General features: G+C 44.2%; 1 protein-coding gene across 5 annotated transcripts in view; it reads right to left on the bottom strand.

Annotated features, from left to right (window-relative positions):
* LOC119532525 (40S ribosomal protein S9-like) overlaps positions 1 to 14,003 on the bottom strand; it is an 80,150-nt gene that overhangs the window by 6,556 nt on the left and 59,591 nt on the right. The window contains exon 1 of one of the 5 annotated variants that reach the window (XM_037834989.1): positions 7,070 to 7,332. The exons of the other annotated variants lie outside the window; for them this stretch is intronic. Within the exon in view, the coding sequence (XP_037690917.1) occupies positions 7,070 to 7,323 (254 nt within the window). The 5' untranslated portion in view covers positions 7,324 to 7,332. Of the gene's footprint in view, positions 1 to 7,069; positions 7,333 to 14,003 lie in introns of those variants that run through there. 5 annotated transcript variants of the gene reach the window in all.

Genomic DNA, 14,003 nt, shown 5'->3' on the forward strand with positions numbered 1-14,003 from the left:
ATCAGTAGCTAACTCTCAAGTTCTACAGAGCATTCAGAAATATGGAGACCAAGTAACTCCTCTTGATGTACTCACAGGCTCATGGGAAAGATGAAGCACACACCCAAACCAATAGTCCAAGAAATAATATTGCATGTAGCATTTGTACAGGTGTCTGCAGGTCTCAGGGCATGTTCCCAGCAAGGATCTTACTCCAGCTTTGTGTGGTGGGAAGATAAGGAAAAAGTGCTTCCTTCTTAAAGGGCAAGGAGACACCAAGGAACCTGCAAGGCCAAAGTGGAAGTTGTGGGAAGGGTGGAGGTAGAATCAGATTCTTGGCTCCACAAGAGCTTCTTCTGTGACCTGCAGATTTATGCCAATTGCTAAACACGTGTCCAGGAAAGAGAGTTGGGGGACACACAGAGAGATATAAGTTCAATTAAGAAATACAAGTTTAATCAGGAAAGCCTATTGATGCTGGTCAAAACCTGGTCTCCTGCAAATTTATGCAGAAGAGTAAGAAGGAGCTGAAATCTATGATGATGATGTGTTAAGTAGACAGCATGTAAGAGGAATCTCAACCCAGACTTACATGGACAATAGGGCATTTATTGTTCCTGTAATGAAAACAGAAGGAAGTGCAGCTTGATCAAAGTTTGGGATCCATTTTTCTTTGATTCCCTCTATTTTTAACAACAGAAGTATATTACCTTATTTTATGGACTCTTCTCTCAGGGTGGCAAAAGAGCTGATAGCACTCACATCTGCGTATCACACCCCATAGCAGAAGAGTAGGATTTTCTACCCCCAGTGAAGTCCTGGCTTCATTTTGATTTGGGCCAACTTACAATGTGTCTGCACTGGCATCAGTCACTTGTGCCAGTAAGGGCTGTAAATTAGAGCTATGGGGTGTAGGTAGGGCATGAACTAGAGCTGAGAATACAGGCATGGCATGAACTAGAACTGAGAGTGCAGACAGGGTTTAAACTTGATCTGACCATGGAGGCAGGACTTAAACCAGAGCTGAATGTGCAGGTGGGTCTCCATATTGAGATGAGCATGCAGGCATAAGCTAGAGATGGGTGGGTTTAATTTAGAGATGATCATGCTGTGAAACCTAAACTAGAGCTCATCATGAAGGCCTCCCTGTCTCACCTGGGCTCCTTTCAGTTAATTCCCAAGCCAGCAGCCAGAGTAACCCTGTTAAACCAAAGACTGGTCATGTTAAGCTACGGCCTAAAACCTTCTAAGGGCCACCTGTGCTCAGACTGAAAGACAGTTAGTTCCCACTGTGATCCACAGAGCCCTACACACTCAGGTTCCCTCACAGCCCCTGATCCAGGCTTGGGGCACCTTGTTCTTCCTGGGAACTACCAGGAACATGCTAGTGAAAGCATCATTAGCCAGGCAGGGAACAGCAAGGCACAGGCCTCAGCAAGGCATGGCTCAGCCTGGGCTCAATGCTGCTGCTCAGAAAAGCCTCTCCAGCTGCCTCAGCTACAATTTCACACACACCCAACACAACTTCCTGCCCCTTCCCTGCTTCATTATTTTCCATTTCATCTGACTTTTCTCTTTTAGCGTCCACCTCCCCAACTAGGATATGAGCTCCAGTAGGGCACAGTTTTGTCTGTTTTATTCCTGCTGTATTTTCATGACAAAGAATACTACATAAATGTGAAATATTTGTTGGATGAATGAATAAAGAATGACAGAGAAACTGATACAGTCCCAATGAAATAAGAATGCATCTCTGGAATTATGATAAGACCCAAGAGGTCTTGGTATTTGGTAAACAGACATTTGTTTTGTGTTTTTATTATATGTAATTTTTTTTCCCCAAATAACTAGCAACCCCCAGCCCAAAATCTATACTTCCACTGTGGTTTCTTTCTCTTTTGGATATGGAAAATGAAAAGTCCTCCTCTCAGGAAGGCTCATGGAAAGATGGTGCCTCAGGGTGCTGGGATCTCTGCATTTCACAGGTGAGGACACTTTGGTCTAAGGGACCACATGGTTTGTCCAGAGACATAGCTGTTTGGGGGCCTCAGAGCTCACTCTGGCTCCTACCCCTCTAAGGACTAATCAAGGGCAACTCCTCTTCAGCCCCACATGTCCAAATTCTGGCCTCTGCAGAGCCCATCAGGGACAGAGCAGCTGAAAGCAGGAGCAGAAGCAGATTCAGGCTCTGTAGACTACAGGCAATTTCAAACTCCAATAAAAGTTTCCATGACAACTATTTACATGAAGACTCAAAAGGCTATCCTTCCTTTTGGGATTTTGAAGGGGCTGCCCTTGATGCTAACATGGGCTTAAACACTGTTCATGTAGGGAGGCTTCAGGAAGGGGATAATTCTGATTCTGCACCTGCCTACACACTGCTGCCTCCCCTCCATCTGTCTACCCTCAGGCTCTGAGTCTTCCTGCTGGATGGCTTATGTTCCTGAGTAGGAGCTCCAATGTGGCTCTGCAGTGTCCAGTCAGCAAACACAAAGTGGGCTCTTGCAGGGGCCACAGCTGACAGGGACTCTGGCTGGCAACTCCTGCCCAGCTGAGGCTGGTGGCTAGGGAAGGACCCAGGGCATTGAAAGTTCACCTCTTGGGAGGGTCATGTGTGTCTGCCCAAAGCAGACCCTGAAATCAAGGGACCTGGGACAGGGAGGTGAGACACAGGCAGAGAGAGACCCAGATAAAGGGCAAATTGAGGAGCAAGTCACACTGTGGCAACTGGGCTCATCTATTCTGAAGAGTTGAGGCCACCCCCAAAGGAACCTAGAATGGTCTGCCCAGGAAATCCACCCTCATCCCTGGCAAGGGCTGCCCTGACTATGGCCTACAGCCCCTGGAATGGAGCCCTAAATCTGGGCCTTTACAGGCTGTGCTCATGGCAGGTGAGCTTGCATCTGTGATGCAGGGAAGAGCTGACCAAAGAAATCCTTAGAGATACAGGTGCTTGGCATTGAAGCTGCCCAAAATGGCTGCAGGTGAACTCATGGGATGGTGTGAGCACCTGGGGGGAGGGATGGACAGAGGCTCCCCACAGCCCTCAGGGTACTGAACATATTCAGAGCAGCTGAGACCAGGCCCAGATTGACCAGGGGCATAACCATGGAAAGCTGGACATGGGTTTGAGAGGCCTTCACAGAGCTGAGAGGGCCCATTTGTGCTCCTGAAAAGCAGTAGCAGCCCAGGTAGCCAGCTCTCAGGGCTGCTACCATCTGCAGCTCCCCAGCCATCTGAAGCCCCAAGCCCAGGCCATCAGGATGGACCAATAGGACAGGCTGCAGAAATGTGTGGTCCTTCAAAAAGGAAAGTGCCACTAACCTGCTAAAATATAAAGCTTTTTCTTTTGCCCACAACCTCTCTCTCCATCTGCCAAGTTCTTTTTATGTGCTATTTAATCTGGGGTTCCCTCAGACACAGAACATACAAGGGATGAGTGTAGAACTCACAGGCACTGGGGTCCCACCCCTGACTCTGAGCATGCACATGCATGGACCACTGGGGTCCCATCCTGAAAGCCACCATGTTCTACCAGGGAAGTCAGGCCAGGCACCTCCCTATCTCACAGGCTGGCAGCCCCAACCTGTGGCAAATGTGTGATGCAAAAGGGCATTGCAACTTCTATGCTGGTTTGGGCTCAGAGCCTGGACCAGTGTGGGCAAGGGGCTCACCATGCTTGGAGATCCTGTGAACATGCCATGGTCCTGCCATGCTGGGGATAAGGCAGTGTAACAAGACTACCCCCACAAAGACTGCATGCCACAAAAGCCCAGCCCTGACCTCACACAAGGGCAGCCATGTGGGACTGGACACTAGGAGATGTGACAGCAGGCAGCCAAGACAGGTACAGGGAAATGGGGGCAGCAGGAGGCAAGTGGCCCATGAGCAGAGGTTCCAGAGCCCAGCCCCTGTGTCACTATCCCTTCAGATGTCACAAAGCACACTTTCAAAGACACAGTTAAGAATTTCCAGGTGGTGACCACAGAGAACTGAACATCAACGATGGAATACTACGCGGCAGTAAGAAGGAACGATCTGGTGAAACATATGACAACATGGATGAACCTTGAAGACATAATGCTGAGCGAAATAAGCCAGGCAAAAAAAGAGAAATATTATATGCTACCACTAATGTGAACTTTGAAAAATGTAAAACAAATGGTTTATACTGTAGAATGTAGGGGAACTAGCAGTAGAGAGCAATTAAGGAAGGGGGAACAATAATCCAAGAAGACAGATAACTATTTAACGTTCTGGGGATGCCCAGAAATGACTATGGTCTGTTAATTTCTGATGGTTGTAGTAGGAACAAGTTCACTGAAATGTTGCTATAATATGTAACTTTCTTGGGGTAAAGTAGGAACATGTTGGAAGTTAAGCAGTTATCTTAGGTTAGTTGTCTTTTTCTTACTCCCTTGCTATGGTCTCTTTGAAATGCTCTTTTTGTATGTTTGTTTTCTTTTTAACTTTTTTTTTTCATACAGGTGATTTGAAAAAGGAAGGGAAAGTTAAAAAAAAAAAAAAAAAAAAAAGAAAAAAAACAACAAGGGAAAAAAAAAAAAAAAAGTTGTAGTGCCCCCTTTAGGGGCCTGTGGAGAATGCAGGGGTATTCGCCTACCCCACCTCCATGGTTGCTAACATGACCACAGACATAGGGGACTGGTGGTTTGATGGGTTGAGCCCTCTACCATAAGTTTACCCTTGGGAAGACGGTTGCTGCAAAGGAGAGGCTAGGCCTCCCTATTTGTGCCTAAGAGTCTCCTCCTGAATGCCTCTTTGTTGCTCAGATGTGGCCCTCTCTCTCTGGCTAAGCCAACTTGAAAGGTGAAATCACTGCCCTCCCCCCTACGTGGGATCAGACACCCAGGGAAGTGAATCTCCCTGGCAACGTGGAATATGACTCCCAGGGAGGAATGTAGACCTGGCACCGTGGGACGGAGAACATCTTCTTGACCAAAAGGGGGATGTGAAAGGAAATGAAATAAGCTTCAGTGGCAGAGAGATTCCAAAAGGAGCCGAGAGGTCACTCTGGTGGGCACTCTTATGCACACTTTAGACAACCCTTTTTAGGTTCTAAAGAATTGGGGTAGCTGGTGGTGGATACCTGAAACTATCAAACTACAACCCAGAACCCATGAATCTCGAAGACAGTTGTATAAAATGTAGCTTATGAGGGGTGACAATGGGATTGGGAAAGCCATAAGGACCAAACACCACTTTGTCTAGTTTATGGATGGATGTGTAGAAAAGTAGGGGAGGAAACAAACAGACAAAGGTACCCAGTGTTCTTTTTACTTCAATTGCTCTTTTTCACTCTAATTATTATTCTTGTTATTTTTGTGTGTGTGCTAATGAAGGTGTCAGGGATTGATTTAGGTGATGAATGTACAACTATGTAATGGTACTGTAAACAATCGAAAGTACAATTTGTTTTGTATGACTGCGTGGTATGTGAATATATCTCAATAAAATGATGATTAAAAAAAAAAAAAAAAAACAGTGTCCCTTGGACCACAAGCTATGCCCATGAAGCTGCTGCATCCCTGCAGCACTCTGGAAGGGACAGAAAAGGCAATTTCACAGCCATTTTCAGGAGTCATCATTGCATCCAGGTCTCTCAGGGAAAGTGGAGGAAGGGGAAAAGTCACCTCATCTCCAAGAGAAATCAACCCAACAGAGGCAAGCCTCTGGTGTCCATTCTACACTTACAGGGTCAGGAAGGATCTTGGGCCAACTGCCAAGATGGGGTGCAGGCAGGATTTGACTTCATGGGATGTCCTCACTGCCCTGTCTGCCCAGCTCCAAGGCATCCCATGGTGGGGTAACTGCAGACCCCCAGTGGCCAGAACCTGGCCTCAGTCTGTCTGAGACCTGAGTTGCCTATCCCAGTCTGCAGGGTTTCCAAGGAGCTGGGATGGCCATTGCCTGGCATTCTTGAGACCCTGCCCTATCCTGTCCCAGCTCTCCCCAGGACCCTTCCCCTGGAAGCCATGAGGTGGGAGGCTCTGCTTCCAGACACTGTTTGTGGATATAGCCACTCTGCTGCTGAAGAGGAAATGCACAAAGATCAGCGGTCACCATTGGAAGGCAAGAGGTGGGCCAGAGAGCTCTGATAGCTGGTCAGCCCTCCTTGTGGCTCAGGGGGCAGAAGTCAGTCATTTCATTGACAGGTGGTGAGGAGAGGAAGCAGGGGGCAGGTATCCACATCCCATACCCCAGCTGCCTCTGACTGCTGACAGTCCCCACTGGGGTACTGAAGACCTGTTCCCCTGGTACCTGCAGTAGCTCCAGGCCTAGAGGCTCCAATTCTCACCCAGGCTGATGGGACTCACAGTGGTACAGTGAATACCAGGGCAGGGGCAGCAGTTGAGTGAGGGTGGACCAAGGAACCCCAGGACTGGGTACAATGAATGAAAAGGTCACAGATGGATGGAGAGGGTGGTGGGGAAGGAGCTGGGATGCCAGGAGAGGGTGCTGCCTCCAAAGGCTCCAGAAGGGACAAAGGTGCAGAAGGGCCAGAAGCTTGGAGCCTCCTTGTTGTGCCCTGATTCACTGTCCACTTCAGGTCCTGGTGACTTGGGCTTCTATCATGTCCCTCCACAGGCCTGGCCAATCCTCAGTGGAGGCTCCTGGTGCCTCACATGACCCTGGATCCCCCTCTCCATCCCCCAACCATAGAAAGCCCTCTAGGATGCACAGACCCATGGCCCACCCCTGAACCACCCTTCCCAAGCAGTCTTGTCCCTGGTGACCTCATGTCCCCCATCCTGCCTGCTCTCTCTACTTTAGAATCAGGACTTGTCCACCCTTTACTGAGAAATCATCACAGTTCACAAGGTCACCACCCTGGATGAGGAGAGAAATCCCACCCAGTGTGCCATGCGCAGTGCTTCATCCTGGCTCCCTGTTTTTCAAGGATATGGGCCCAGGGCTGAACTTGAGTCCCAGAAGACAAGCAGAGGGGAGATGGAAATTGCCTGCAGGGTAGGAGGAGCTGCTTGCTGGTGAGCTGTCCTGGACCCACCCCTCCTGGAGCTCCACCCAGTTTTGCCCCCCAGAGCAGTTTCCATAGTGACCATAAACAAACCTCTGTGCAGCCCCAGCCAGTACAGTCTTCTGAGCTACTGCTTCCCCAGAAGGTGAAGAGGTCAGCACAGATGTCCAGATGTCAGGAAATGAAACATCAAGATACTGAGCCCAGGTTGGGTCAGGGTCCTGGGAGAGGCCACCTGCATTAAAGGATGCACAGACCTGGGGCTCTGCTTTGGCTCCCTGTGCACATCTGGAACAGGCAGCAGCAACCTGGAAAGCCAGGTGAGAAGAGAGAGAGCCAGTATTCATGGAGCCTCAGTCCCCACAGCTGGGGAATGGGCCAGAACCCCAAGGGCCTCATTCCAGCAAGACCTTCTGGAACTATCCTATAAAGAAGCAGGTGCCTTCATGGGAAGGGCTGTCCAGTATAGGGGAAGGCATATGACTGTCTTCTTCAGGCTCTTGGCAGGAACAGGGTCAGGGGACTCAGGCATTGCAGGGTGTTGGAAAGAGCTTATGGCTTACCTTTCAAACAAATTCTGCTGTCACATCATTGAAAGCATAAGATCAGTTCAGGATTATTAGTTAAAAAATCAAACACAGACTCTTTCCACCCTTATCCCATTTCCTTTCCCCATATATCCTTTTCATCCTCAGCCACTTCTATTTCTCCTTGTGGTTTCCTTCTTCACTCTTCTGGATACTTCTATCTAGTCTTGCCCTATTTTGTCTGAACCTGGGATCTTTGTACTGGGGCCACCTTCAGAGAGGTTAAGGCTTCCTTGTGTTCTGTAATTCAGTACCTAGTTTTGATCATTGCTCTTAACCTATCTGATGTATTGTTTCCTCGCAAGTGTCCTCAGGTAAATTTTGTTCTTTGTCCTTTTTTTTCCCCATACTTTCATTTTTAGACATTGCATTACTTCATTTTTCATAACCTCTCTTTATATCAGATGAGTTATCTTTCATCAGCTTCCAGGCCAGAGATAGTTCTATGTTTTCCCATTAGAATAATAAATGGTATATCTGGCACCTGAAAACTTGGATGTCAATACAGTAGCCACTCTCTGTGTAGTGTGGCTGTTTGACATGAAGTTCATTCAAAAATAAAAAGGCATTTCATTTGCACTACCCACCTTTCAAGGACAAATATCAAACATATAACTCAGGTACAAGAGTAAAATAAATAGAGAGCATTCACCCACTCCTCTTGGCAGAAATAATTGTCTTAGAAACAGGATGATTTGAGTTTCTCTCTCCACATTCTTTATATGCTTTTCCATCAAGCCCAGACATATTCTCTAGTCTTAGCATTTTAATGGTTTGCTCTTTCTTAGATTTTTATCTCCTTCAAAAATTACTAAGCAATATATTGAATTTTTATGTATGCTTTCATCATGACAACATAATTACTTATCATGATTTATGTTTTTTTTTTCTGGGCCTCAAAAAAGCTAGTGAGAAAAGAAATCATAACTACAATAAGAAGAGGAAATTTATGGAGGGCAAAAGAAAACCATAGAAGCTTCAGATGGAAAAAAATAAGATGAATTTCAAAGAAGCAATGATTACACACACACACACACTCACATACACACACACATGCAGCTGCTCCTCTGCCTCTGCCCAAAGAAGGAAAGCAGTGGAAACCAACCAAAAATTGCCCTCTCAGGGTCACTGCTTAGACTCCTAGAAAGACCCTCTCCTGCCCACCCTCACACAGACTTGAGGGTGGGACACCCTGCTGAACCAAGGCCCCCACTCTTGTTCCTTCAGTCTGCCCCACCCAAAACCTCTCCTAGGAACCCCAGCCACACCCTCAACCCACAGTAGTTGCCAGGCCAGAGAAGATCACAGGAGCAATGTGTTCAGCTTGCACCAGGCCCAGCTAGGCCAGCCCTGGTTTCCCCAATGCTCAGTGACACAGAGCTTAGCAGCCTGGTGGTTGTCCTGTTGTCCACAGCTCACATGGTCCATGCATGCATAGTGACACAGCTGGCCTCTGCTCCTGGATGCTGTAGGGCCCAGTCTGTGTGTTCTCTTGACAGCCCTGCTGATGAGACCCTTCTTGATTGCCCACATTTTTGCCTGAGGTGAGTGCAAATCTGGGGTTGTGGGAGGACATAGAGTTAGGCAGGGTTGGGGATGATGTCTGCTGATGGGGCTGGGATGTGGCAGGTGGGAGAGGAGAAGGGATTGGTTGGAGTCTAGGAAGGCAAAGTTCAGGAGTCCAGAAGTGACAGTATCAACTGAAAAATCATTGTGACACATCCCCATACCTGGACAAGTGAGCACAGGCCATTCTTTGAGTGAGCTTCAGGGTTGGGCCTCTAATAGGGCCTTTCTGGAAATGATTAAGGCCCCCCTGGGGTTACAGAGACTGGCCTCTTTGGGTGGAGACTTCTGGCTTGGACCCACTGGTAGAATGCAGTCTTTCTCTCAGGCCAGCACTATTCCCCATGTGGGTTAGCCCTGAGAGTTTAGCCCCAGGTGCACTGACCCTGAACTTTCCTGTAAAATCAGGAATGGCAGATGGTGCTCCCATCCCTCTGATTTCATCTTTGTACTGTGGGAAATGGCCACAGGATGGCTTGGTTTGGTTGGTTCTCAGTGAGGCCTTCAGCACTTAATGGCCCTTCTTCTTCACCTTTCTACATTTCTCCAAGAGAAGTTTCCTGGGAGGAGGGAAGCATGGCCCACTATAAAGCCACATTCCAGGGAAGCAGAATTTTCTCTGGTAAGAAAAAGGAAAATGCAACAGCCTCCCTGTTTCCCAAGGGCTGTCATGTTTTCCTTGGTGACATGGTCTTTCCTTCTCCAAGTGTGGATGGTGTGAACAGTGGTCTTCTCTGGCATTTCCTGCCAAGGAATTGTGGAGACAGAGGTTCCAGGGCCTCTTCTGTCCTCTGTCTTGATCACATTTGCCTCTGGCAAGTCTCTCCAATTCCTGAGAAGAGAAGAATTGCCTTCCTCCCCCCAAAATTGCTAACATCTTTATTGTGGAAAGTATTTTGTGGAGGAAAAGTGAGGCCTACAGGGATTGTGGTATGAGATATTTTTTATCTTCTCCACAGATGTGAATTTGGTATCAGGCAAGCTCTGGGCTATTTCAGTCATGCAGTACCCAGCTGTTTTAAGAGAATGTCACACAGAGCAGTTGGCTCTGTTTGGGGGCAGAAAGGTTTGGGTCAAATGATTACATGTGTTAAGGCATACAACAAAGTACCCAGGATGGGGGGAAGTTATTTCAGGGGAGTAAGGAAGGCATCTAAATTCCTGTTAATAGGAATACTTTAAAGCCATGAGGAAACACAGGCCCAGCTATAGGAGAAGGCTGCAGGCAGGCTAAGATAAGATAGAAAGGACCTTGCAATCCACATTGACCTTGGGTGGATATTTTTGATACAACAGCTAAGCTCTGAAGGAGAACACAAGCTAAAGTGGAGTAATTTGCAAAGAGTGTAGAAGATTTTTTTTGCATTGGTTTGATTTTGCTACTCCTTGGTGACATTCATGGAAACCTCTGCATATCTCTAGTTGGAAATAAACTTAAGGAACAGAAAGCTCAGGGTCTAAATCCCAAAGATAACATTTGAATGTACTAAATGTACATTGTGCATCAAAAGATTACTAGCAAAACCAAGAAACAGAGAGTGAAAGCCCTTCCAAAGAAACAACATAAGCATCAAGAGACCTTCCTTTAATCAAGAAGACCAGACTTGGAGAGACTAGGAAATGCTTTAAAAATGATCCTCAGTATGCTTAAAGAGATCAAGGAAACAAGGAGAAAGAACTGAAAGATATCAAGAAATTATGGAGTGAACAATATGAGAATCCTAGAAAAGAGACAGAAAATTTTAAAAGGAACTGAACAGAAATACTGTAGTTGAAGACTACATTAACTGAAGTGAAAAAATCCCTAGAGGGTTTTCAACAGAAGATATGAGCTGGAAGAAGAAAGAATCAGTGAACAGGAAGGCAAGACAATTGGAAAGAAAAAAGCAAACAAAATCTAAGAGACCTGTGGGACACCATCAAGTGTATAAATATATGCATTATGTGATTCAGCAAAGGCAGTGTTGAGAAAGAAATTTAGAACTCTAAATGCTAACATTAATAAGGGAGAAAGGTCTTAGATAAGAGACTCAATCTTACATCTGTAGGATCCAGAAAAGGAAGAGCAAACTAAATCCAAAGTAAGTAGAAGGAAAGAAATAAAAATATTGGAGCAAAGATAAATTAGAGAATTAAAATAGTAGAATCAACAAAATCAAAACCTGTTTTTCTGAAAAGTTGTATAAAATGGACAAATCTTTACCTAGAATGACAAAGAAACAAAGTGAGAGGACACAAATAAATAAAATCAGAAATGAAAGTGAGGAATAGAAATTACAGACCAATACTTTTTATGAATACAAATAAAAAAGTCCTTAACAAAAGAGTAACCAAACCCAAACCAGAAACACATGAAAAGAATTGTACACCGTGATCAAGTAGGACTTATCCTGGGTATGCAAAGTTGGTTCAATATAAGGAAATCCATTAATGTAATAAACCAAATTAACAGAATAAAGGGAAAAACACATGATCATATTTTCAACTGATATCAAAAGGGCATTTACAATATCCAACATCATTTCTTGATAAAAAGGACTTAGAATCCTAGAAATAGAAGGAAACTTCCTCAAGGTGTACGAAATATATGAAAAACCCATAGCTAGCATAACACTTACAAGGGAAGGACTATAACTTTCCTTTTAGGATAAGTACAAAGAAGGATGCCCACTGTCACCACTGTTATTCAACCTTGTATTGGAAGTTCTTGCTACAGCAATTAGGCAAGAAATATAAATGTGAGGTATACAAATTGGAAGGGCAGAAGTAAGACTCCCTATTTCTACGTGACATGATCCTATATATAGCAAATCCTTAGTAATCCACAAAAATCTCCAAGAGTCAATAAAGAAATTCAGCCAAGTGGCAGGGTACAAGATCAACACTCCAAAATCAGTAGTATTTTATACAGAAATAATGAATAATCTGAAGAGGAAATCAAGGAAAATTTCCATTTACATAGCAATGAAAAAATGAAATGTCTAGGAATAAATTTAAGCAAGGTTGTAAGAGGACTTGCACACAAAAACTATGACATACTGTGGAAGGAAGTCACAGAACACCAAAATAAATGAAAAGACATGCTGCATTCACAGATTGGAGGACTAATGTTAAGATGTCAATTCTACCCAAAGGGTTGTGTAGATTCAACATAATTCCAATAAAAATTCCAACAGTTTTCTATGCAGAAATGGAAAATCCAACCTTCAAATATATATGGAAGGGTTTGTGTCTCTGAACATCCAAAGTCATTTTGAAAATGCAGAATGAAATTGGAAGATGTACCCTTCCCTATTTTAAAACTTACTACAAAGCCACCAAAATCAAAACAGCATGGTACAGCACAATACTAGACATATAGATCAATGGAATTGAGCTGAGAGTTCAGAAATAAACCCTCACATCTATGGCCAATTGAATTCAATGAGAGTGCCAAGTCTACTCAATGGGGGGAAGAATAGTCACTTCAACAAATGGTCATGGGAAAACTGGATATAAATATGCAAAAGAGTAAAGGTGGATCCTTAACTCATTATATAAAAATCAACTGCCTCACACCATATAGAAAATCAACACAAATTATATCAAAGACCTAAATATAAGAACCAAAACTATAAAACTCCTAGTAGAAAACACACGGCAGGATCTTCTAGATTTGTGTTATACAATAGTTACTTAGACTTTATACCTGAAGCACAAGCAACAAAATAAAATGTAGATAAATAGGACTTCCATTAAATTAGAAACTTGTGCTTCAAAGGACTTTGTCAAGAAAGTGAACAGGCAGACTACTCAATGGGATAAAATATTTGGAAACCAAATATCCACTAAGTGTTCAATATCCAGAATACATAAAGAATCCTAAAACTGAACAATAAAATGTTGAACAACCCAATTAAAATTTTTGCAAAAGCCTTGAATTGACATTTTTCCAAAAAGGAAATACAAATGGCCAAAATGTACATGAAAGTATGTTCAACATCACTAGCTATTAGGGAAATGTAAATCAAAACCACAATGAGATATCATTTCATACCTACTAGAATGACTGCTATTAAACAAATTGGAAACTGCAAGTGTTGGAGGAGATGTGGAGGAATAGGAACACTTATTCACTGCTGGTGGGAATGTAAAATGGTGCAGCTGCTATGGAAGATGGTTTGGGAGTTCCCCAGGAAGCTAAGTATGGAACTGCCATGTATTCTGACAATCATGCTACTGGGTATATACCCAGAAAAACTGAAAGCAGGGACATGAACATACATTTCACACCAAGGTTCATAGCATCATTATTGATTGTCAAAACATGGAAACAACCTAAGTAGCCACCAATCAATGAATAGATAAACAAAATGTGGTATATACATATGATGGAATGACATCCTGATGAATGTGACAACTTGGGTGAACCCTAAGGACATTATGTTAAGTGAAATAAGCCAGACACAAAAGGACAAATACTGTATGATATCAATGACATGAACAAATTATAATGAGCAAATTCATAGAGGCAGAATCTAGACTATAGTTTACCAGGAGACAGAATGGGGATAGAGAATGGAGAGGTGTTGCTTAATTTGTGCAGACTTTGTATTTGGGTTGATTGTAAATATATGGGAATGAATTGTGGTTAGTGTCATTAATAGGGCTGAATTATGTTTGTGAATGTGATTGAAAGGGGAAGTTTTGTGCCATGTATGTTACTAAATGGAAAGTTAGAAGATAAAAGATAATACAATATAACGCAGTGAACCCAGTTGTAGGTGATGACTGATTAACAATACAAATATAAGAATATTCTTTCATGAATTATAACAAATGTACATCACTATAACAAGGTGTTAATAGTATGGCATGTGGGTAAAAATACACAA

This window comes from Choloepus didactylus, chromosome 4, assembly GCF_015220235.1.
Source record: "Choloepus didactylus isolate mChoDid1 chromosome 4, mChoDid1.pri, whole genome shotgun sequence".
In the NCBI taxonomy this organism is placed as follows: Eukaryota; Metazoa; Chordata; class Mammalia; order Pilosa; family Megalonychidae; genus Choloepus; species Choloepus didactylus.